The sequence below is a fragment of the Littorina saxatilis genome, linkage group LG7 (assembly GCF_037325665.1).
Source record: "Littorina saxatilis isolate snail1 linkage group LG7, US_GU_Lsax_2.0, whole genome shotgun sequence".
NCBI classification, from domain to species: domain Eukaryota; kingdom Metazoa; phylum Mollusca; class Gastropoda; order Littorinimorpha; family Littorinidae; genus Littorina; species Littorina saxatilis.
The window spans coordinates 2,608,241-2,633,730 of NC_090251.1; the positions used below are offsets into that span (position 1 = coordinate 2,608,241).

General features: G+C 44.1%; 1 protein-coding gene across 1 annotated transcript in view; it reads right to left on the reverse strand.

The window, feature by feature from the left end:
• The window catches only part of LOC138970458 (uncharacterized), a 58,184-nt gene extending 34,017 nt beyond the window's left edge, over positions 1 to 24,167 (reverse strand). The window contains exon 1 of the mRNA XM_070342912.1: positions 22,803 to 24,167. Within this exon, the coding sequence (XP_070199013.1) occupies positions 22,803 to 22,896 (94 nt within the window). The 5' untranslated portion in view covers positions 22,897 to 24,167. The remainder of the gene's footprint in view (positions 1 to 22,802) is intronic.
• Positions 24,168 to 25,490: the final 1,323 nt, after the last annotated feature.

Consider the following 25,490-nt stretch of genomic DNA (forward strand, 5'->3'; position numbering starts at 1 on the left):
TACCTCCCCCCCCCCCCCCCCCCCCGGGCCTGAATTGAAGACGGGAGATCGGTCGTAGTGTCACCTGGGCTGAGTTGCACGAAGCAAAAGAGGGTGCAACCCAAGTGGGTGGGAGCCAGCAGCGGGGTCTGATTGGTTGAAACCACCACAAATCTCAATGTCAACCAATCAAACTCCGTGGTTGGCTCCCTCACACTTGGGTGGCACCCACTATCGCTTCGTGCACCTTATCCCTTGACCTTCAAGTCTCCCTCTGTTGCAATCCTAACCCCCCCCCCAACCACCACCCCACCCCACCCCCATTTCCCCTTGGGCGTGGAGACAGCGAGATCAGTCACAGTGTCACCCGGACCCTGAAGTGTCCCTCCCTTGAAATACAAACCCACCATCCCTCCCCCAATCCCCCCCCCCCCAGCCACCCCAGCCACCCCAGCCACCCCAGCCACCCCAGCCACCCCCCTCCGTGAAGACGGTGAGACTACACTTTTGGAGGTTGCGCTCTCTCGTTTCCGTTGCGATGATAACCTCCAACAGTTCCTGCAATGTACCGATCCTGATCCTGATCCTGACTATGATCAGTGACTGTGTCACCCGAACCTTGGAGTCACCTACACTGTGATCCTGTCTGCCCGAACCTTGGAGTCACCTACACTGTGATCCTGTCTGCCCGAACCTTGGAGTCACCTACACTGTGATCCTGTCTGCCCGAACCTTGGAGTCACCTACACTGTAATCCTGTCTGCCCGAACCTTGGAGTCACCTACACTGTGATCCTGTCTGCCCGAACCTTGGAGTCACCTACACTGTGATCCTGTCTGCCCGAACCTTGGAGTCACCTACACTGTGATCCTGTCTGCCCGAACCTTGGAGTCACCTACACTGTGATCCTGTCTGCCCGAACCTTGGAGTCACCTACACTGTGATCCTGTCTGCCCGAACCTTGGAGTCACCTACACTGTGATCCTGTCTGCCCGAACCTTGGAGTCACCTACACTGTGATCCTGTCTGCCCGAACCTTGGAGTCACCTACACTGTGATCCTGTCTGCCCGAACCTTGGAGTCACCTACACTGTGATCCTGTCTGCCCGGGGGGGGGCGGGTAGCTCATTTGGTAGAGCACTGTCGTTGTGGTCTTCGGGTAATGGGATGGAATCCGGGCCGGAAGATTCGAACCCTTAAGCCGACTTACCGACAGAAATAGCGGCCAAGCGCTCTACCGCCTGAGCGAACCGGACACGGGTCAACTTTACGTGCAGACTCAGAGACGGTATTCATGTCCCACCCCCATGTCATCACAGTGGAAAATCAAAGACCTCGGTCATTCTGACATAAGTGCAGGTGGCTGATGACATGCACATAATCACGCACACACCCGGGTAGCGCGACTCATGTTGCTGCTAGCTTTCCACCGGGAGGAAGCGACCCGAATTTCGCAACAATGGGGTAATAAAGTAAAGGAAATGTAATGAAATGAAAAAGTCTGTGAGATCATTCACAGTGTCACCCGGACCCAGGGGACTCCTACACTGTAATCCTGCCTCCCCTCCACCCCCGTCACCCACCCTCTACCCCCGTCCCTTGGGTTACCCCTACAACGATTCCCTCTCCGGCTGATCACCACGCCATTCCCGCCCCGGCCCATCACGTGGTTAATAAAGTCTCGCCAGGCGAATCACGCGGGAACAGTGACGCAGTAAAGCCCGGATTTAGCCGCCATCTTGTTTCAGAGGTGAACGCCCCGGCTGGCAGGCTGCCATCTTGAGTGAGGCACTGTGGGAGAAAAGCGTTGTGGCATGGGCTGGCCAAAGTTTATTTACTTATATAAACATTCAATTAGTTTCTCGGTCATTATTTTTGTTAGTTAGTTATGTACTTATTTATTCAGTTAGTTATGGAGGTATGATACAACAAATCACAAATGATACTATAGAAAAAGCAAACACGCATACAGAAATGTTGCACTCCTAGACATGCCTGTGAAACTGAACAAATCTCCTTCAACTCAGCAAACAAACTCTAAAAAATCATTGAGCCCAATCCCATTTTGAGAAAAAAAAACTGAATCAACCATTTCCCTTTCGCACCAGTCACTTCGCCCCATTTTTGCGCAATTTCGCCCCACTTCGCCCCGTTTTTCTGGTGAAATTTCGCACCATGATGGAGGTTTTCTTCGGTACACACACAAACAAACAAACACACACACACACACACACACACACACACACACACACACACACACACACACACACACACAGAGGCGAGGCATTGATTTTTTTGTCTTTGATTCAACTTTTCAAATAAAATCGTGGGGCGAAAGGGATGTGAACCATCTAAACAAGTTCAGTTACCGCCCGCTGCATGCTTATCAATTAAATTCTCTTAATATTTTTGTAATACAAGCTGAGTTGTGTCCATAATGATCTCTGTTCGTCCTCCTTGCAGAGCTATTCAGAGAGAAGCACGAAATGGCAAGTGAGCCGGCTAATCCCCCCCCCCCCCCCCACCTCTTATCCCCTCCTTGTTCAGGCCGACTAGGTCTGTAAGAGCGATGCCAGGCCTGGGCCAATGTCGCGCTGCCCAATTAGTCGCCGCGCAGAGGGCCAGGATTGTCGTCTGCTGCTGTCTGCCTCCCAGCACTTATGACGCCACTCCTGCCCACCCCCACCCTCCCCCCTCTCGTATAGTTCCTGCTGGTATCACCACCACCACCATCATCTTCCAGCCTCTTCCTCGTCTTCAAAAGATCTACCATTGTGCTGATGTTGGAATCCGACATGTCTTCGTATCAATGTTGTAAATATCAAAGTACTGATATTATTAAACACCCAACAGTGATGTGCTTGGCAAACTTAAAAGAGAAGTACTCTTCATGTCATTTTACGGGCTAAGCTCGTATTTCCTCTTCCTCCCTTCCTTCTTTCCTTCCTTCCTTCCTTCCTTCCTTCCTTTCTTTCTTTCTTTCTTTCTTTCTTTCTTTCTTTCTTTCTTTCTTTCTTTCTTTCTTCCTTCCTTCCTTCTTTCCTTCCCTCCTTCCTTCCTTCCTAAGCTTCCCCTTGGCCTTGACTATTAAAGTTGATGGTCCTGGTAAAATCTGCTGGTATTCTTCCGCAATCTTCTGCACTTGATTGGCTCTCTTAACAATAGCGGTAGACATTGGGCCAATCGGTGCCTACCCTGTAGTCTGATTAACCAATGACGGAGCTTTCTGCTCGGTAAACTTATCTATCGAGTATCCCAGGCTTCCATTGGCCCAGTTTCAACCAGTGTTGTTAAGAGAGCCAACTGAGTGCAGAGATGATTAGTATATTGCGGAAGGATAGCGGTACATTGTATTTGGTGAAACGGGCACTCTGGGCTGGCGGATAAGACCTCTCCATCCGAAGGTCGTGGGTTCGACTATTGACCGCGTCAGGTTGGTTAAGGGTGGAGATTTTTCCGATCGTCCAGGTCAACTTATGTGCAGACCTGCTAGTGCCTTATGTGAACACACAATTATCCTACATACGTGAGAGAGACACCCGTGAGATAATAATCGTTCAAATCACTCGTGTGGATATCATGTAAATGAGGTCATGTCAAGCAAGTCTGGCAGGGACCTGTTTTTCCACTGCTTATGATGCCAAAGTCACCGAGACAAACGTCATTATAGAAACAAAAATTGCGCTCGCTAATTACCCTCGATGAATCTTTAGAACTAACACGTCACGCCACACTTTCAGAGTGACGTTTATTTGCTTTGACGTAATAGATTGCACGAGGCCGTTTAGAAGAGATACAAGACATTTTAAGTAAAATACACGTAAGTACAGTATGTAGGATAAACAGAATACTACATGGCTTGCTGTGTCGTACCAGATTTACACTCGTTGCTTTTTCAAATAGTGAACAGCTTGCTTTCGCTCGCAGTTCAATATTTAAAAAAGCAACGAGTGTAAATCTGGTACGACACAGCAAGCCATGTAGTATTCTCTTTTGACACAGCAAGCCATGTAGTATTCTCTATGTAGAAGACTAAGTGCGGACGGAAAAAATCATGTAATCCATGTCAGAGTTCGGTGGGTTATAGAAGCACAAAAGTACCATTCATCCCCCGAAAGCGGTGTATGGCTGCCTAAATGGCGGGGTAAATACGGTCCTGTAAAAACTTTGGGAGTTTGGTTTAAACAAGGTGTTATTCAGTTGAACATGGTACAGTAATAAAACGAGAAATAACAGGGACACGAACTCAAGCAAACGCCTATATTACGTGCCCTACGGGAGTTTCAGCCCATGGACGCAAAAGAAGAAGACGACTCCGTCTGTGAGACGCCCACCAGTGTATATTGCTCCTCACTACCTCTTGTGAAGTCTTCAGGCTCTCCAACATCCCTGGGAGAAGCGTTGCTTATTGCGCGCTGACTACAGTCTCGGCAGCCATGCTGTGTTAGGGCGAGAAAGACCGAGACGAGGTTTCACAGTGTTGGCTGGAGGCAGCGTCTCGGCAAGCCAGAGAGAGAGAAAGAGAGTTGTTTGCCAGTCTGTTTGCCAGTTTGGTCCTTTCACTCTCATACTTGTACTAATGGCTTTTACTAATGCATGTGTGCGTGTACGTGTGTGTGTGTGTGTGTGTGTGTGTGTGTGTGTGTGTGTGTGTGTGTGTGTGTGTGAGAGAGAGAGAGGCAGGATTGGATTGGATTGGATTAGATTGGATTGCTTAATCGTATTGGCCATTGCTCCTTATGATGGGGTGAACGTACATACAAGAGAGGGAGAGAGATAGAGAGAGAGAGAGAGAGAGAGAGAGAGAGAGAGGGGGAGAGAGAGAGAGAGAGAGAGAGAGAGAGAGAAAGAGAGAGAGAGAGAGAGTACTGAGACACACACACAGACAGACTCGGTCCTCCCAGCCCTGTACTAATGGCTCTCTCAGGTTCGCCTCACTGATCAATAAAAGACAGTACCCCACAGTCAGACTATCCACCGCCACCAATATATCTCGCTACTATGTCGCTCAAAGAGCTCCCTGCTAACTAGGGACTAAGTCCTTTGGAAGAATGGCCACTGAACTAGCCTCCCCCCCCCCCCCCGCCCCCCTCCCCCTCCCTCCCGCCTTAGCAAGGCGCTGATATATGTCAAGTCACGAGCGGGAAATAGATGATCGTCGGAAATAACTGTGTCGGGTTTGTATTGGTTGTGACATTGTCAATATTCTTGCTTTTCCAGAATCAAACTTTCTCACGTGACATTATAGGCCAATCACTAGCGATGGGTGTGTCTGAAACACGTGACATTTTAGGTCAGTCACCAGTGAGGGGTGTGTCTGAAACACGTGACATTATAGGCCAGTCACTCGCGAGGGTTGTGTCTGAAACACGTGACATTATAGGCCGGTCACTAGCGAGGGATGTGTCTGAAACACGTGACATTATAGGCCAGTCACTAGCGAGGGGTGTGTCTGAAACACACGGACAAGGAGCAGGTGTTGAAAGCTTGCCTCAATGAAATCAAGAGTAATTACTCTTCCACAACTCATACATACCCAATAGAGTTATTTCCGGAATTCGCCTATTGAGTAATTAAGCCAGTGTGAAAACAGATGGCATACTGTATTGAGTGATTAAGCCAGTGTGAAAACAGATGGCATACTGTATTGAGTAATTAAGACAGTGTGAAAACAGATGGCATACTGTATTGAGTAATTAAGACAGTGTGAAAACAGATGGCATACTGTATTGAGTAATGAAGCCAGTGTGAAAACAGATGGCATACTGTATTGAGTAATGAAGCCAGTGTGAAAACAGATGGCATACTGTATTGAGTAATGAAGCCAGTGTGAAAACAGATGGCATACTGTATTGAGTAATTAAGCCAGTGTGAAAACAGATGGCATACTGTATTGAGTAATTAAGACAGTGTGAAAACAGATGGCATACTGTATTGAGTAATTAAGCCAGTGTGAAAACAGATGGCATACTGTATTGAGTAATTAAGCCAGTGTGAAAACAGATGGCATACTGTATTGAGTAATTAAGCCAGTGTGAAAACAGATGGCATACTGTATTGAGTAATTAAGCCAGTGTGAAAACAGATGGCATACTGTATTGAGTAATTAAGCCAGTGTGAAAACAGATGGCATACTGTATTGAGTAATTAAGCCAGTGTGAAAACAGATGGCATACTGTATTGAGTAATTAAGCCAGTGTGAAAACAGATGGCATACTGTATTGAGTAATTAAGCCAGTGTGAAAACAGATGGCATACTGTATTGAGTAATTAAGCCAGTGTGAAAACAGATGGCATACTGTATTTGGTCTGCGGAGAAGCTTGGTCGTTTGGCATTCAAACCGAAGCATACAAATACAGTATGAACACACACGCCCACGCAAGAACACACACACACACACACACACATACACACACACACACACACACACACACACACATACACACACACACACACACACATACACACACACACACACACACACATGCATTCGCAATAACCACTTCTACAATGTAAAAATGATACGTTCACACTGGATTCCAAATTCCTGATCAATACCAGGACTACAAAGATGTGGGGCAGACTCGTAAAGCTGTCAGATGGAGGACGATAAACTGAAATAACAACCTCCCCCCTCCTCCCTCTCAGTAGCACGTGCTGCACATGCACATTATTTCTTCTTCACTGTCTCTGCAGCCTGCGCCCCCTAGTGTTCTTCTATATCACTGGGAATGGTGTGCCACCCCCCCCCCCCCCCCCCAACAACAACAACACAAACACACACACACTGCCCCCCCCCACACACACACACACACACACACCCACATACACACACACATACATGCATTAGAAGCTCATTTTTAGATTATAAACTGAGCAGCCCAGTACTGAGTACTATAGATTCCAGACAAAAATTACACACCATTAATTTTATTTAAAAAAAAAAACTTTGAAAGGCATCCTGGTTGTCCGGGAAGAAAACCCTATAAAAACCACGGACACCACCGGAAAAAGGGACAGTCTTCGATCCATTAAGAGACTGCGAGCTTAGAGATAGTCCGGAATGGAGGATTCGATCTGTCAAACTTTCATTAGCGGTGTGTTTGGCGGTCTTCCCAGTGCCTTTGAAATCCCGGCCTGGCCGCGAGGCTTCATCAAATATGCATGACCCCAGTTCACCCTCATTCCCGGTCATGCGCACTGAGTGGTCGCTAATGTCTTCCTCAACCGACGTGTGTGTATGTGTGTGTGTGTGTGTGTGTGTGTGTGTGTATGCGTGTGTGTGTGTGTGTGTGTGTGTGTGTGTGTGTGTGTGCGTGTGTATGTCTGTCTGTGTCTGTCTGTCTGTCTGTAGATTGGGTAACGCACAGACATACTGAGGACAGTTGATGCAGAAGAACAAAATGTTTACAAAAAATACATGTCACCAAGAAAAGTCAGTGTCTTCTCAAGGGTACCTGACCGAGGCTAACCTAGTGTGTGATTGGGGGGGCGGGGGGTATTCCAAAATGTGGCAGGGGCACAGGGCCTTAAATTTAACGTTCGAAAGTGAAATGTGGATCTCTGTCCTTGAGAGAAAAGGTACATTTGCGTCGTGGTCATTTCACAATCAAACAAGTCGCGTAAGGCGAAAATACAACATTTAGTCAAGCTGTCGAACTCACAGAATGAAACTGAACGCATTGCAATTTTTCAGCAAGACCGTATACTCGTAGCATCGTCAGTCCACCGCTTGTGGCAAAGGCAGTGAAATTGTCAAGAAGAGCGGGGTAGTAGTTGGGCTGAGAAGGATAGCACGCTTTGCTGTACCTCTCTTCGTTTTAACTTTCTGAGCATGCTTTTAATCCAAACATATCATATCTATATGTTTTTGGAATCAGGAACCGACAAGGAATAAGATGAAAGTGTTTTTAAATTGATTTCGAAAATTTAATTTTGATCATAATTTTTATATTTTTAATTTTCAGAGCTTGTTTTTAATCCGAATATAACATATTTATATGTTTTTGGAATCAGGAAATGATGAAAAATAAGATGAACGTAAATTTAGATCGTTTTATAAATGTTTTTGTTTTTTTACAATTTTCAGATTTTTAATGACCAAAGTCATTAATTATTTTTTAAGCCACCAAGCTGAAATGCAATACCGAAGTCCGGCCTTTGTCGAAGATTGCTTGGCCAAAATGTCAATCAAATTGATTGAAAAATGAGGGTGTGACAGTGCCGCCTCAACTTTTACAAAAAGCCGGATATGACGTCATGAAAGACATTTATCGAAAAAATTAAAAAAACGTCCGGGGATATCATTCCCAGGAACTCTCATGTAAAATTTCATAAAGATCGGTCCAGTAGTTTAGTCTGAATCGCTCTACACACACACACGCACAGACAGACAGACACACACACACACACACACACACACATACACCACGACCATCGTCTCGATTCCCCCTCTATGTTAAAACATTTAGTCAAAACTTGACTAAATGTAAAAAGCACAAATGCTGACGTAAATGTATTTTATCACTCGCCCTTTCGTTTCAAGTGCACCCTTTATCTCCACGTGGTAAAAGGGAAACGAACAGTTGATTTGAATGGAACTAAACGGTACATGCTCCCCAACACACACACACACACACACCACACACACACACACACACACACACACACGTACACACACACACACACACATACACGTACACACATACACACACACACACACACATACACACACACACACATAAACACACACACACACACACACACACTTTTAGTTTCTATCCTATCATCTCAACTTATTGTAAATAAAAATGTTTCCGATGACAGCTATATTGAAAGTCGTGTTGGCGTCCACACAAGTGGAGGACTAGGGAAACCCGAGCCGTGTGAAGAGCCGGGTGGATACGACGTGTTTCACACACTGAAGGCGATGTCACCTCTTTAGTGAAGGAGACGATAATAGCTGGTTGTCAGATCGGAGGCTGATGTCATTTCTGCCGATGAAGTTTCGAGGTACTTGTTCACAGCTGAAGTTGCCATTTTTGCAAATAAAGTCAAGAAGTATATTTAAAGGGATATTATTGTTCTGACCGTTTTGGGGGAGTTTCTGGTGAATTTGACGAAACAAGAATCTTGGGAATCCGCTGCACCTTATAATCTAGACGCACACTGCACCATTTGCTCGAAAACGCACCACAAGTATGGTAACTAAATCAAAGTGAGTTATTTCGCTTGAGGGCGCCGCTTGTCTCCTGTGTTGGAAACAGAAAGTAGTCGAGAAGCGTCGCCTGGCGGCAAGACAACTATCGCCATCTATCACGAGGGCACCTAGTAACAAGCAACGAGGGAAGTATAACTCTTTTGCATATTTTACGACATTTAATTAAGGTATTAAAACACTTCCTTTCACAACGTGAAGACAGTCCTCATGCACAGTAGCATTGTTTGTAACGCAGAATATTAATGTATAACTTTGGAAGCGACCTGATGTCCTCTTAGGTATTATCCCTTTAACAGCTCAAGTCGACATTTCTGGCGATGAAGTCAAGAGGGATGGTCAACAGATACAGTGTCAGGATGCAAACTGTCGTCAGCCATTGCACCTGGAATCGCAGTCTGTGATTTTCGAGAGTCTGACGCCAAGGTTCTAGACAAAGCGAGGTCTGAGTCTTCAAGGGGCCATACACCATTCAGTCTTGCTGCGTGTAACTGGCAGTGTTCAACCTCCATAAATCTGACATTGCCCCCAAAATATTCCGTATTCTTTGGAAGATCATTAACATCTGTCAGTCTTCAAGGGGCCTACACCATTTGGTTTTTCTGCATACAACTACCTGTGTGTGGGGACAAAACTCCGTAAATCTGTCATTGCCCCCCAAAAATGTTTCGTGTTCTTGCTAAGAACATGACATTGCTCGAGTCTTTGAGTCTACCTGTACACGACCGTCTTGTGAGCTTGAAGCCATATGCTGTCGCCAGAGTGTCAGCAATGGGCGGATGTGACGTCATGGTTGAGGGGATATGACGTCATGGTTGTGGGGATATGACGTCATTGATTCGGAAACGTATAGTACTGTGTCTTTTCTCACTGAATGTTGAGACCAACAGAAAGAACGCTCAAAAGAACTTACACTCCATCAATATCCCAACTCTCTAATCAGTAGAAGGTTTCTTTGTTTGACAAAGCAATACAGCAAGGCAGCTTCAAAACCTTCAACAAATGGATGACATGAATACAGCAAGGCAGCTTCAAAACCTTCAACAAATGGATGACATGAATACAGCAAGGCAGCTTCAAAACCTTCAACAAATGGATGACATGAATACAGCAAGGCAGCTTCAAAACCTTCAACAAATGGATGACATGAATACAGCAAGGCAGCTTCAAAACCTTCAACAAATGGATGACATGAATACAGCAAGGCAGCTTCAAAACCTTCAACAAATGGATGACATGAATACAGCAAGGCAGCTTCAAAACCTTCAACTAATGGATGACATGAATACAGCAAGGCAGCTTCAAAACTTTCAACAAATGGATGACATGAATACAGCAAGGCAGCTTCAAAACCTTCAACAAATGGATGACATAAATACAGCAGTACTCTTTGACCTTCTCAGAGTACTTGGCTAAACAAAATACATACTCTCCCTGCAAACAATATCTCCACAATCTAGTCCCAGTAAACTTACTAACTAAACTCAAATCAAATCAAATCAAATCAAACTTTATGTTACGAGGGTTGTGACAAACTAAGCTGGTGTACTGTGGTGGTGAAAAAAGGTGGGACAGCCTGCAGCCAACTGACAGCCAGAAAAAAAGGTAAAAACACTGCGGTTCTTATGGGGAGGAGGGGGGTCTGAGGTGACGCGGTTAGAGGAGGGAGTCACAGGAAGCCCGGGGGGGTGTGAATAGACTTGAAGAAAGTGGGGTCGGGGTTTGAGGGGGAGGGGGTAGTGGTGTGTGGCAAGGGAGAAACGGGAAATCGATGACCGGAGAGCACTCAGACCTAAGTGTCACCACAGAGACAGAGTAGTGGTATTGGTATCATATAGTCCTGTCAGGTAACCCCCAGAGACAAAGAGACAGCACAGAGAGACAGAGTAGTGGTATTGGTATCATATATCTGTGTCGAACTGCGTGATGCCAAATGTGACCGTAGGCGTGCTGAGCGCAGGTATCTCAAGACTGGTCTTACTGTTCATAAACAAATATTTCAAGGAGCAAAGGACATTGTAACTAAGTTAGTACACGCAGCAAAGACAACCTTCCTCCAAACCCAGATTATTGCCTGCGATTCAAGCAAAAAACTGTTCGATATTTGCAGCCGGTTGACCGGCCGCAGTAAGGCATCCCCACTTCCCACTGTTTTCCCCGCTAGTCAGCTGCCAGATGTATTTAATATTTTATCAAGAAGGTTTCAGATATTCGTTCTGAACTTGATCAGATGGGTGCACATTCTGCTTCCTCCAGTCATGTTGATGTTCCCACTGATTGTTCTTTTACATCATTTCAGCCAATCAGTGAAAACTGAAGTCAAAACCAACAACTTGTCCACTTGATGCCATACCCACACTACTGCTTTTTGAGAATCTTGATGTGTTGTTGCCAACTCTTACTCAAATTGTCAATGATAGCCTGTTATCTGGTGTTTTTCCATCATTGTTCAAAACTGCACTTGTCAAACCACTTCTCAAAAAACCTAGTCTTGATGTCAATATTTTGAAAAACTATCGTCCTGTATCTAATTTATCATTCTTGTCCAAAGTTTTTGAAAAGGTAGTTTTGAAGCAGCTGTTGTCATATTTGAACACCCATGATTTGATCTCGCACTCTCAGTCCGCTTATCGCCCTTCTCATTGTACTGAGACAGCCCTACTTAAAGTAATCAGTGACATTCTGTCTGCTCTGGATGGTGGTGATGTGTCAGTGCTTACCCTACTTGACCTTTCTGCAGCGTTCGACACGATTGATCATGTCACGCTTCTCCATAGACTTCAGACTCTGTACGGCATCTCCGGTCCACCGCTGGCATGGCTCGAGTCCTATCTCATTGGCAGGACTCAGGCTGTGCTTGTCGATGGCCAGATGTCTGCTCCAGCCCCACTTTCTTTCGGCGTTCCTCAAGGTTCAGTACTCGGTCCCATCCTTTTCATCATGTACACTAAGCCCCTCTCCACACTGATTCAAAACCATTCTGTCTTAAATCAGTCTTTTGCTGATGACACCCAACTGTATAAACCCAGTCCCCCTGCAGAGACACATTCCGCCATCCAGACCATTCAGACATGCATCACTGATGTTAAATCTTGGATGATCGATAACAAACTTAAGCTGAATGATGATAAGACTGAAGTCTTACTGTGCAAAAAGAAGAACACTACATTTCCCTCTCCCCAACCCGTTTCTGTTCAAGTAGGCGACACCGACATTCTTTTCTCCCCATCAGCTAGAAACCTTGGATTCACCCTTTCATCTGACATGACCCTTAACAAACATATATCTTTAGTCTGTAGAGCAGCTTATTTTGAGCTTCGTAAGATCAGCACCATTCGCCACACACTCTCCTCTCAAACAACCAACACTCTTGTCTGTGCCTTTGTTCTTTCTAAACTCGACTACTGCAACTCTCTTCTCTCTGGCTGTCCTCTGTATCTCCTGCATAAACTACAAAAAGTCCAAAACTCGGCAGCACGCCTCATTCTGAAAGCACGAAAACGAGATCACGCAACACCACTTCTTCACACACTGCACTGGTTACCTATTCAAGCCCGCATTGACTACAAACTGTCCACCCTCTGCTTTAACTTCTTTTCTGGCTCATCTCCTGCTTACTTCTCTGAACTCCTCACCGTCTATTCTCCAGCAAGACAACTCCGTGCCTCTTCTGACTGTCGCATCCTCACCATTCCACACACCAAAACCAAAACATACGGACAACGCACTTTTACTTTCTGCGCACCCACACACTGGAATTCTCTCCCCTTTCACATCCGCCACTCTCAGTCACCCCAAGCATTCAAACGAGCACTTAAAACGCACCTCTTCAAGAAATACAACCCCTGATTTTGTTTTCTCAGTCCATCAGTAGGCTACATGTAGTGTATTTGTTGTTTTAGTGATAATGCGATAATGTGTATACACATTTAGGGCTGTTTTTCAGTATTAATAACTTGTTCTGTTTGATTAAGGGTATTCAGCAGGTATTTCCTTGTTTTTACTACCTATTTTATTCATGTTTTTATTTCTTAATTAGTGGAAGAATCTGTTGTAATGTATGTTTGATGGTGTATGCTTTTAATCAAGCGTTGCTGACTATGAATGTAGATGTAAATGCTTGTATAACTGTGTTTGAATTTTAAATGTGTCAAGCGCAAAGAGCATAATTGTAAAGTTATGATGTTGCGCTATATAAATGCTCATTTATTATTATTATTATTATTATTATATAGTCCTGTCAGGTCACTCTCATGGAATTTCGGGCTGCATTCTCGCTGGGGAAAGCGAGCTGCAGTACAGTACGGCGCTACCCATTTTTATTTTTACTTTTCCTGCATGCGTGCATTCATGGTTCCAAGCCCTGAGACTCTGGATCTTTATCGTGCGCATGCGTACAGTCATGTGTTTTGAGACTATACAATTTATCACACAAAAAACAATGATTTGTGCGTTATGATTCCGCTTTTATTGTGCGTTGAATTCACACGTTGCATATGTGTGCCAACTGTAGCCCCCCACCCCACCTCGAAAAAAAGTGTTTGCTGCAGATGACCACATGGCCGTTAGATATTCTCGGTCCTATAATACAACTTCAAACTTTAAAAAAAAAAAGTCCATCCACCCAGCTTGTCTCTCCAGTGACATGTGAGTGTAATAATGCTAACTGGGGGTGGAGGAACAGTTTGTGCAAGGGAGAGGAGGGGGGAGGGGGTAGGTGGACAGAGTGCATGGTGACAGAAATTGAAAGCCAGTGTTGAGAAGCCAGATAGAGGTATCGGAAACCTTTGTTGGGAAACCTGCTCCCCACAGCCCGCACCTGGGGCCGGTTTCATGGGTTCGCGGTGGAACAAGCGGACAGAATGGCCACACTGGGTGCAGAGGACGAGCCAGAAGAAAAACGCAATAAGCTCTACAGAGGTGAAAACACTCATAAAATCTCTGCTCGGGACACCCAATCCCCCCCCCCCCCCCCCCCCGACGCACGACAGCTACCAGCAACTATCAAGGCCTAACCAGGTAACAATCTTCCGCCTGAGAACAGGGCACAACAGACTGCAACAACACCTGCACAAGAAACTGCGAGCCGTGCCAACCCCCATGTGGAGAGGCAGAACAAAGATGCAGCCCGCATGTCACATCCTACAGGATTGCAGGAATCTCCAGCCCCTGAGGAGTGGGACTTGGACCAGGCCGACGACCCTCCACGAGAAGCTGTACGGTCCTGTGGAGGCTCTACAAAAGACCAGGTTCTTATCCAGACGGCTGGACTCCACGTGTAAACAATGGCGATCGACACGAAGAAGAAGCTGCACGGTCCTGTGGAGGCTCTACAAAAGACCAGGTTCATATCCAGACGGCTGGACTCCACGTGTAAACAATGGCGATCGACACGAAGAAGAAGCTGCACGGTCCTGTGGAGGCTCTACAAAAGACCAGGTTCATATCCAGAGCTGGACACAAGTGTAAACAATGGCGATCGACACGAAGAAGAAGATGGACCGGCGGTGGTCACACTGACAGTCGGACCACCGCTTCGTCACCCGTCAGCGTTTGTCCGAACACGGTGCTGGGGGTGGGCAGCATTGTAATGGGGTACCTCTCCGTGCGAAGAGGCACAGTCGGCCGATTGAATTCCTTCTCATGAAACCAAATTTGTCGGCTTGCTGCATTTCACTCGTTCAACCGACTGTGTTGCTGGCCCTTGACACCGGCCCCAGTAGATCGATGTCACGTGATTGCTAGCGTGTCTGATTTCATGGCTGTCTTCAAGTGCTGACTGCTGTTCCTCGTCTAAACATATCGATCCCCGCTCTCTCTCTCTCTCTCTCTCTCTCTCTCTCTCTCTCTCTCTCTCTCTCTCTCTCTCTCTCTCTCTCTCTCTCTCTCTCTCTCTCTCTCTCTCTCTCTCTCCCCCCCCTCTCTCTCTCCCTTTCCACTCGTTGTCATCAGACAGATCTTGGTTGTTTCACACAAGTGGGGGCAATACAAAACTAAACCTGGGATTCGCCAGTAACAGCAATCTGCTTGACTAGGAATCCTCAGTGCCAGATATTGTACATTTGTCACAATATCAACATTGAATACAGGTTGTTTTAAACCAATGAAAAAAGAAGGAATCACAAAACAAGAATAGTAGGTTATTGGAACGTTTAATTCATGACAGACAAAAACACGTTACATTTAAAGTACGTCGACCCAGTGGTCTTTTAGCAGTCTGTCTGTTTTTGTATCAATAAAAAATAGAAAATACGGAAGCTGACAAAGAAGCCACAGACGAATAAATGATGGAGGACATAAACTTGAGTTAAAATGGCCTCAACAAAGCCTCTGTTTCAATGTTAAGTTGCCATCGTCGTTATTAGAGAGATCATTGATTGGTTTTTTCTCCCACTTCTATAAACTGCGCACATTTTAGAGGTGGAAATGGACGATCCATACAAACCCGACAGCGCTATTTTCAAACATCGTCTGTATCTTACGTCTTTACATTAAAAATCCTGTTCACTTTACTGTTTTACCAAGTGAAACGATGTGTGAAGTGCTTTTCCTCTGTCCGTCTTTTTGTTTGTCTGTCTGTCTGTCTGTCTGTCTGTCTGTCTCTTGATCGTCTCCAATCTGTCTTTCTGTTTCTCTATTTTACTCCTTCTTTTTACGTTTAGTCAAGTTTTGACTAGTGCGTGTGTGTGTGTGTGTGTGTGTGTGTGTGTGTGTGTGTGTGTGTGTGTGTGTGTGTGTGTGTGTGTGTGTGTGTAGAGCGATTCAGACCAAACTACTGGACCGATCTTTATGAAATTTGACCCTGGGTACGATATCCCCGAACGTTTTTTTTCTTGTTTTCGATAAATACCTTTGATGACGTCATATCCGGCTTTTTGTAAAAAGTTGAGGCGGCACTGTCACACCCCCATTTTTCAATCAAATTGATTGAAATTTTGACCAAGCAATCTTCGACGAAGGCCGGACTTCGGTATTGCATTTCAGCTTGGTGGCTTAAAAATTAATTGATGACTTTGGTCATTAAAAATCTGAAAATTGTAAAAAAAAAATAAAAAAAAAATTATAAAACGATCCAAATTTACGTTCATCTTATTCTTCATCATTTTCTGATTCCAAAACCATATAAGTATGTTATATTTGGATTAAAAACAAGCTCTGAAAATTAAAAATATAAAAATTATTATCAAAATTAAATTTTTGGAATCAATTTAAAAACACTTTCATCTTATTCCTTGTGATATGTTTGGATTAAAAACACGCTCAGAAAGTTAAAACGAAAAGAGGTACAGAAAAGCGTGCTATCCTTCTCAGCGCAACTACTACCCCGCTCTTCTTGTCAATTTCACTGCCTTTGCCACGAGCGGTGGACTGACGATGCTACGAGTATACGGTCTTGCTGAAAAATTGCATTGCGTTCAGTTTCATTCTGTGAGTTCGACAGCTTGACTAAATGTCGTATTTTCGCCTTACGCGACTTGTTTTCTATTCTTCTTCTCGCTCTCACACTTAAGCTGTCAATGTCTCCCCCTCTCAATCTTTTGTTATATTTAGTCAAGTTTTGACTAAATGTTTTAACATCGAGGGGGAATCGAAACGAGGGTCGTGGTGTATGTGCGTGTGTGCGTGTGTGCGTGTGTGTGTGTGTCTGTGTGTGTGTGTAGAGCGATTCAGACTAAACTACTGGACCGATCTTTATGAAATTTGACATGAGAGTTCCTGGGTATGAAATCCCCATACGTTTTTTTCATTTTTTTGATAAATGTCTTTGATGACGTCATATCCGGCTTTTCGTGAAAGTTGAGGCGGCACTGTCACGCCCTCATTTTTCAACCAAATTGGTTGAAATTTTGGTCAAGTAATCTTCGACGAAGCCCGGACATTGGTATTGCATTTCAGCTTAGTGGCTTAAAAATTAATTAATGACTTTGGTCATTAACAATCTGAAAATTGTAAAAAAAAATTAAAATTTATAAAACGATCCAAATTTACGTTTATCTTATTCTCCATCATTTGCTGATTCCAAAAACATATAAATATGTTATATTCGGATTAAAAACAAGCTCTGACAATTAAATATATAAAAATTATTATCAAAATTAAATTGTCCAAATCAATTTAAAAACACTTTCATCTTATTCCTTGTCGGTTCCTGATTCCAAAAACATATAGATATGATATGTTTGGATTAAAAACACGCTCAGAAAGTTAAAACAAAGAGAGGTACAGAAAAGCGTGCTATCCTTCTTAGCGCAACTACTACCCCGCTCTTCTTGTCAATTTCACTGCCTTTGCCATGAGCGGTGGACTGACGATGCTACGAGTATACGGTCTTGCTGAAAAATGGCATTGCGTTCAGTTTCATTCTGTGAGTTCGACAGCTACTTGACTAAATATTGTATTTTCGCCTTACGCGACTTGTTGTATTTCTCACTTTCGCGCTTTTTCTTGTTCTCTCTGTTCCTCTTCATTGCTCTCTATATTCCCTATCTCTTTATATTTCACACACACACACACACACACACACACACACATACCTATTTCTTGGATTTTGCTACCTAAGAAAAGGGGCATTACCACCCACCTAAGATTATTAATCAAAACAGTTTTTTGGAGAAATGCTCTGTTTTCTACAGTCATATGGGCGACAAAAACCCAGACTCATCAAATTTTAGTGAACTCACTCGACAGCACTACTATTCCAAATTTGGTTACCTAAAATTCAAACTTTAATCAATCGATTTGGCCAATTAACAAAAAGAAAAGATGGGCAAATGGGTCGCAAAATGTTTGTCAGAAGTCAGGAATATTGCCAATTTAAAGATTTGGTTTCATTACCACGGAATTTTGGTGGTAATTAAAAACCTTCTCTCCGGGTATACAGTCGTATTCTGGCCTTGCACTTAAAAAAAGCAAGAATGAAATTCGTTGGAAAAATTGTTGTAACTACTCTTCGGTAAAACATTGATGAAAGCTTCTTTGTCAAAACATTCTTTAGAACCTTTTCTAAGATCCCCAAAAAAGATTTCTGCCAAAACACGTAAAAAGTGCATTTTTGAAGATATTTTTCTTTGTCTCTAAAATCGGTGGTAGTGAGTCTGGACGGTTGCCTAAGAAATACTGAAACAACTTTTTTATGTTTCATTTTCACCCAACCATTATGCCTTGGACGTTTAGAGATAACTATGATGAAGCGATCTCCATTGACTTTTTTTGTGATGGGAATCAATTTGTTCCTGTAATGCCACTGGTCGTTTTCATACGCAACCAAATCCAACCAACTTTACTACCACGAGTTCATGTTTTACAAAAACACGTTGAATGGCCACCAACTTCCACCCATGTTGTTTTTACTCTTATTCTAGTCTATTTTAGATTAAATACCAATCATCTTTTTTGATGATGTGCGTTTGGTTTTTTTACTGTGAAGATATTTTACGTCTCCAGGTAGCCGTTGTCATGGATTAGGGTTAGGGTTAGGGTTAGGGTTAGGGTGATTTTATTTTCTTCAAATGTCATGTTTACGCAATGCACTTATCTATTACAATACCGGGCAGTAAAACTGCTGGCCGACAGTTGAGCAATATTTATGTCAGTTTTTTTCTGTTTTTTTTTTCGTCTGTAGTCTTTGACCTCATACCAACTGCACACAATATCCATAGAGTACGGTTTTACCGACAGTTGCAATGTTAAACATAGACGTGAATGGCCCGGAAAATATTCAATTATGATTTTAGATACAAATTTTTAAAAACGGGTTTTTTTAAAGTAAAAAAGTAAAAAGCTGTAATTCAGCACAAATGAAGCCATTAAGCTGTTGTCGTCCTCCGCTGTGACCCGAAGACCAAGTCGGTTAGAAGTTACAATTTGTTCGGTCATTAAACCTTGTCTGCCGATTTGATATATCTTGGGGCTTGACGGAGACTGACTTGTCTTGTGCAAAATGATGACTGTGACGGTTTCAGTTCTGCCCGGTATCATGTTGGAAAATATTTCTTCCCATGCACTCGTATAATTTCCAGTTAATCTGCAATTGTGCGAACAATTTGGCAGCAGGCACCTTTGAACTCTTCACTTGAACAAATTTATTGGTAAATATTTAAACTTTTTTTTTAAATAATGAATTTGATGCTTTGAAATCATATTTAGCAGTTCATTGTCACTTTACAAAACATATCATATGACATTGATATGAACTGATTAATTTTGACAACAAAAACGAAAAACACCACAATAACAACCATTAAAAACAAACAAACAAACAAACGAAGCACACACACACACACACACAAACAGTGACTAATGACACTGACACACACCTACTGGCACTGACACTGAGTGCCATACCACAGTAAGACTCAGTACGAGCTCTAGACGAAACTTATTTTTTTAAACACATGTCATAGCACGCTGTTTGACGATCAAAAGCATTTTTACTTATGAGTTTCTGTAGTTTAGTCTTGTGGGGTGTTTCCGTATTTATTTTGTTCATTTTTCAATCAATCAATCAATCAATATGAGGCTTATATCGCGCGTATTCCGTGGGTACAGTTCTAAGCGCAGGGATTTATGTTTTTATTTTTTTTAATTAATTATTTTTATGCAATTTATATCGCGCACATATTTAAGGCGCATGGATTTATTTATGCCGTGTGAGATGGAATTTTTTTACACAATACATCACGCATTCACATCGGCCAGCAGATCGCAGCCATTTCGGCGCATATCCTACTTTTCACGGCCTATTTTTCCAAGTCACACGGGTATTTTGGTGGACATTTTTATCTATGCCTATACAATTTTGCCAGGAAAGACCCTTTTGTCAATCGTGGGATCTTTAACGTGCACACCCCAATGTAGTGTACACGAAGGGACCTCGGTTTTTCGTCTCATCCGAAAGACTAACACTTGAACCGGAGAAAATTGCTAACGCCCTGACCCAGAGTCGAACTCGCAACCTCTCGCTTCCGAGCGCAAGTGCGTTACCACTCGGCCACCCAGTCTCTTGTCTTTATAAAAAAAAAATAGAGGATCTGTCAGTGTCATTGGTCCTTACATCGAACGTTTGGTTTGGGGGCTTGATAGGTCTACTCAATTTCTGGTAAAGTTTTGAAAATAAATTCAGCAGGAGCTTTTACTTTACACTTTCTGTTCTCAATAGAAAAAAAACCCACTAAAACATTAGTAACATTTCCACAAGTGCAAGTAACATTTCCACAAATGCGAGTAACAATCCACAATATTCTTTAGGTTACATTCCATTGTGGGTAACAATCCACAAATAAGGTAGCAATCCAGATCTGGAGTGAAGGAACCATCCACTGTGATAGGACACAATCCACCAGTTAAGTTGCCATCCACATGTGGATGGCCACCTAAATAGGCCTTAGGTCGCCAATCGTGTGGAAAGCAGAATGCACACACACACACACACACACACACACACACACACACACACACACATTTATATACATACACACACTCTCTCTCTCTCTCCCTCTCTCTCCCTCTCTCTCTCTCTCCCACTTCCTCTCTCTCTCTCCCTCCCCCTCTCTCTCTCTCTCTCTCGCTAGATCTCTCTCTCTCCCTCCCCCCCCCCTCTCTCTCTCTCTCTCTCTCTCTCTCTCTCTCTCTCTCCCTCTCTCTATGTATTGCCCCCACAGTCCTTAAATGAGCACTCCATTGAGCAAGTATCTGAGCACCGTTTCCTGGGACTTACTGTTGATAATAATCTCAAATGGCAGACTCACATCAATGGAATCTGCAAAAAAATTGCTAAAAACCTGTTTCTTTTGTAAAAGTTACAAAGCATTATTAATCTAGACACAAGAAAACTATTTTACAATGCCCACATAAAACCCCATATTGATTATGCTTCCATAGTATGGGACGGGTGTAGTGAAGTTCACTTGAAGAAGCTGAACTCGCTCCAGCGTAGAGCTGCTAAACTGGTTCTGCCCAGTCCATCTCTTTCTACAAAGGAAAAGATGAAAAGTATTGGGATGTTAAGCTTAAAGAAGCAGCTTTTGTATAATAAATGTTCATTTATGTATAAAGTCGTCTATAAGGACGCCCCAACATATCTTATACAACTCTTCAAATTATCTCCGTCATATTATTCAAACACTCGAAATAACCTTTCCTTGCCAAGGCCCCGCATCGATTTGTTTAAAACTAGTTTTTCTTATTCTGGTGCGTTCTTTTGGAATTCAATACCTGTAATACTAGGTCATGTCTGTCATTATCTTCTTTTAAAAGACAGCTCCGAAAGCACCTCTCTAACGACTAAGTCGGTGTACAATTTGTGCGATTGTGTGTGAAGGTGCGTAAAAGAGAAAATGTATAATATGCTTCCACAAGCACACTAATGTTTGTTATACTTTTCCCTACATGATTGTGTTTTATTTGATTTTTTTTTAATTCTTCATACTTTTTCTTCGTTTCATGTGTGTATTATAGTAGCAGGGGCGGACCTAGGGGGGGGTTCCTGGGTGCCCGGAACCCCCCCCCCCCCCACCCCCCATCCGTGTTTTTTTTTTACCTTGTTATCTTCCACGAGAGGCCTCCGATTGACCTAAAAAAATAAAATTCCTTCAGCATCTGGGGGGCTTTGCCCCCCAGACCCCCCACCAGGGCTTTGCCCATGGACCCCACCGGGGCCTGAGCGGCCCCTGGACCCCTGCTCCAATTTGGAACCCCCCCCCTTATCCACAACTAGGTCCGCCCCTGAGTAGGGACTAGCTGTAAGAAAGGACCATATGGACCTAATGCTATCATCCCTCGGTAATAAAGTTTTAGAGTTCGAGTTCGAGTTCTCTCTCTCTCTCTCTCTCTCTCTCTCTCTCTCTCTCTCTCTCTCTCTCTCTCTCTCTCTCTCTCTCTCTCTCTTCCCATATCGCACTCTCTCCCACTGTTTTCACCTCCCTCGCTGTCTGACTTCAGTGTTTGATTCATGAACAGCAAGCCACTGGGATTCACATGTCACGGACCGATCAGGAGCAATCGTTCATGTAATCTTTGCAATTTGAACATGGCGTTGTGTATTTGATTGATTGCTTTCTAGCTTGAGGGGGATACAAAATCGGAAACAAAAACATTCCATTCGTTATTCATGTGAGTCTTCTTGCATGCATAGCCTTGATGTCCTTGCTGACAATCTACGCCCATTTGTATCAACATTTACGTGAGCTGTTTGTTAATTGTACCAAAACTAGTCACCCTCTCAAGTTTATTTGAATTGAACAAAAAAATGTTTTAACAAATGCCTGAACATTGTTATGTCAAATTTTCCTGTGTGACTAATGAAAAAGGGAGATATGGGATTGTATTTAGATCAGGGCGCAATCTGCACTCACCACGGACCTGGACGACGATGAAGACGTTAAAACAATGACCACCACCACCACGTCCAACAACAACAACAACAACAACAACAACAACAACAACAACAACAACAACAACAACAACAAGGACCTGGACGACGATGATGACGTGAAAACAATGGCCATCACAGCCGCCACCACCACCTCCACCACCAACAACAACAGCGACGATGACGACAAAGACAAGCTGACAGCAGTGACCAGTACCAGTGGTCACATCACTCACTGTCTGTCGCGCGGCTCGTAGTGGACGCTGCACTGATCACGGTCAGCAGGAGAGCCAGGAGGAGCACGGACCACGTCTGAACAACCGCGGTCATCGTGTCCGCTGTCTTCAGTACTTCCGCCGCTAAACTGCGTCTTTACCTAGAGTTGGTACTTCCGGTGCAAAACGGCGTCTATACCTCTGGTACTTCCGGTGCAAAACGGCTTCTGTATCTCTTGTACTTCCGGTGCAAAACGGCGTCTGTATCTCTTGTACTTCCGGTGCAAAACAGTGTAGCCTTCTGCTTTTGGACACTGAAGTATTGTCGTAACACAAACTAAGTTCGCTTCACTCATATACTTTCACTTTTGAAGAATGACTTTGACTTGGTGTGAATAGTTCCAGTTAGCATCAACTTCAGAACAAAGGAATAGAGGTCAGATGACAGATGAGCTCCCTCCTACACACATCACATCAACACGGGTTGAACAGAATGTGACAGGGACTTGCGTAGCCGGTACACGGTGCACATGGATTTAGTTTAAAAAAAATGTAAGCAATAAATTCAAAAGATCTATTAGAGATGATGAGCAATGATCCAATCACGATCAATGCCAGAATGAACACAGCTATCTAAAAGTGTGAGCAGTACGCCAAAATCTTGTGTATAGCGATAAAGGGCCAACAAGTGTTCCAGCGCTAACACTGGCAGGACGAAGAGAGGGACAAAACTGGGAGGCCGGTGACACAGCAGCGTGACTGGCGCTACGTAGGAGTGTCTGACTAGACGGCGGACTTTCTGGCGTAGCGATGCGTGTTAGTAGATGAGTCAGGTCTCGCTCTCACGCGCAAACACCGGTCACACTACACTGGCACGGACCGGTCACTGAATCTCTTCCGTGTAGTCTCACCAACACACTCCTCAACCTAGTCACCGGGTCAGAACGGAGAAACAAAAGCCCAGCCAATGGCCAAATTAGCTCCACGATTCCCTCAATTCCTATGATCGGTAGTTTTGCTGCACAATTCCCTGAATTCCTAAACAGTCGTTATAAGCTCACGCGAAGAAGCTCTTGGCCACTTCGATCCAAACACGTTGACAGGTTTTTGTAGGATAGCTATTGATGTGCGTTTAGTTCCAGTCCCGCTCTCCGAGAGGTGGGTGCCACTGTGAGCATAAAATGGCGTGTTACGAGCCAAAGGTGACTCCTCGTCTCCTTGTACAGTCAGCAGACCTCACATGCACAACGCGGTTCACATCATTCACACAAACTGATGACGTCAGCGTTACGTGCCGTGACACAGCAAGCGAGTCGCACGAGCAATGCAATACTGAGCTGGTGGGCTGTCAAACGGCGCAGGCAATAACTTACACCACGCACAATACCCAACACACACGGCACTGTCCTCAAAATGCCGACACTTCACATAATGACGTCACAATATGGCGGCCTTTCGCCACGAAGCACACACAGCGAAACGGTTATCGCGAGGAGAGGTGGCTGACAGAGGAGAAGGGCGCTGCCATCGAGCGAGAGAGGCGAGATGGAGACGGACACAGGCAGTGTGTGTGTCCTGCGGCGGAACGTGGTGCCTGTTTAACGATCTCAATTGTCGCCTTGGCCCAGCTTTCGCATTCGATATAGAGCCTATACCCCAGACTGAACTGTTCCTTCCCCGTCAAATTAAAGGGGACACTTTTATGAGGAAGAAAAGCATGTCAGTGTGTTTTAAGTGAAGGACATTCGTGATGAAATTCGATGGATTTTACCCTAAAATGTGATTCCTTCGAAAATGCGCACCAAATGTAGGCCATATGGGTTACGTCCCTGGAATTAACGGAAGGGATAGATTTTGTGATGAAGCAAATTTCTAAGTTAAAATCCCTTCTTTTTCCCCAACGAATTTGGCCCCAGCATGATTGTAACATTTGGAAGGCCAATAATCAGTACTTTGAAAGGGAAGGGGGGGATTCAGTTTGGAGTTTATACGAGAAAGCAACAGGCCGAATGCAAAATCTGAGCCAAGGCGAAAACTGAGATGGTTACACTGGCACTGGCGCCGAGCGAGAGAGGCGGGATGAAGGCAGGGGCACGCGCAGTGTGGTGACCCGCAGTGTGGTGACCCGCAGTGGAACGTGGTGCTCGAGCTCGCGGTGCGACAGTGGAAGATGGAGTGAGAGGGCAAGTTTCAGCGACCAACTCTAGTCTAGTCTGGTTTGTCAACTGTTCCTGTCTTTTTGCACACCCGTGAAGGAATCGCTCTATCTGTCTTAGTGTGTCTTAGTGTGTCTGTCTGATAATCGCTCTATCTGTCTTAGTGTGTCTTAGTGTGTCTGTCTGATTGTCTGTCTGTCTTTTTATTAGACTTGTGTCTTTGGTTTAGTTATATCAATGACATTGTCGATAATATTTAATCAGTGATTACATTATTTGCAGATGATACGAGCATGTATTTTTATGCCTCGATGACCACTTTCTTCGAACTGAAGAACTCAAGTCTGATTTATTTTACGGATTGCCGATTGGGCGATTAACATGGAAGGTGACATTTAATCAGTCGAATACAGAATTAATGACCTTTTCCGTTCAGAAATAAAGACACATATTTCCCCTTGTTTGGGGCGGTGTAGTTTTAGGGGAAAAAGAAAGCCACAATCCTGTAGGTGTTGTTTTTCAGGACAATTGTAAATTGGATCTCCACTGACAC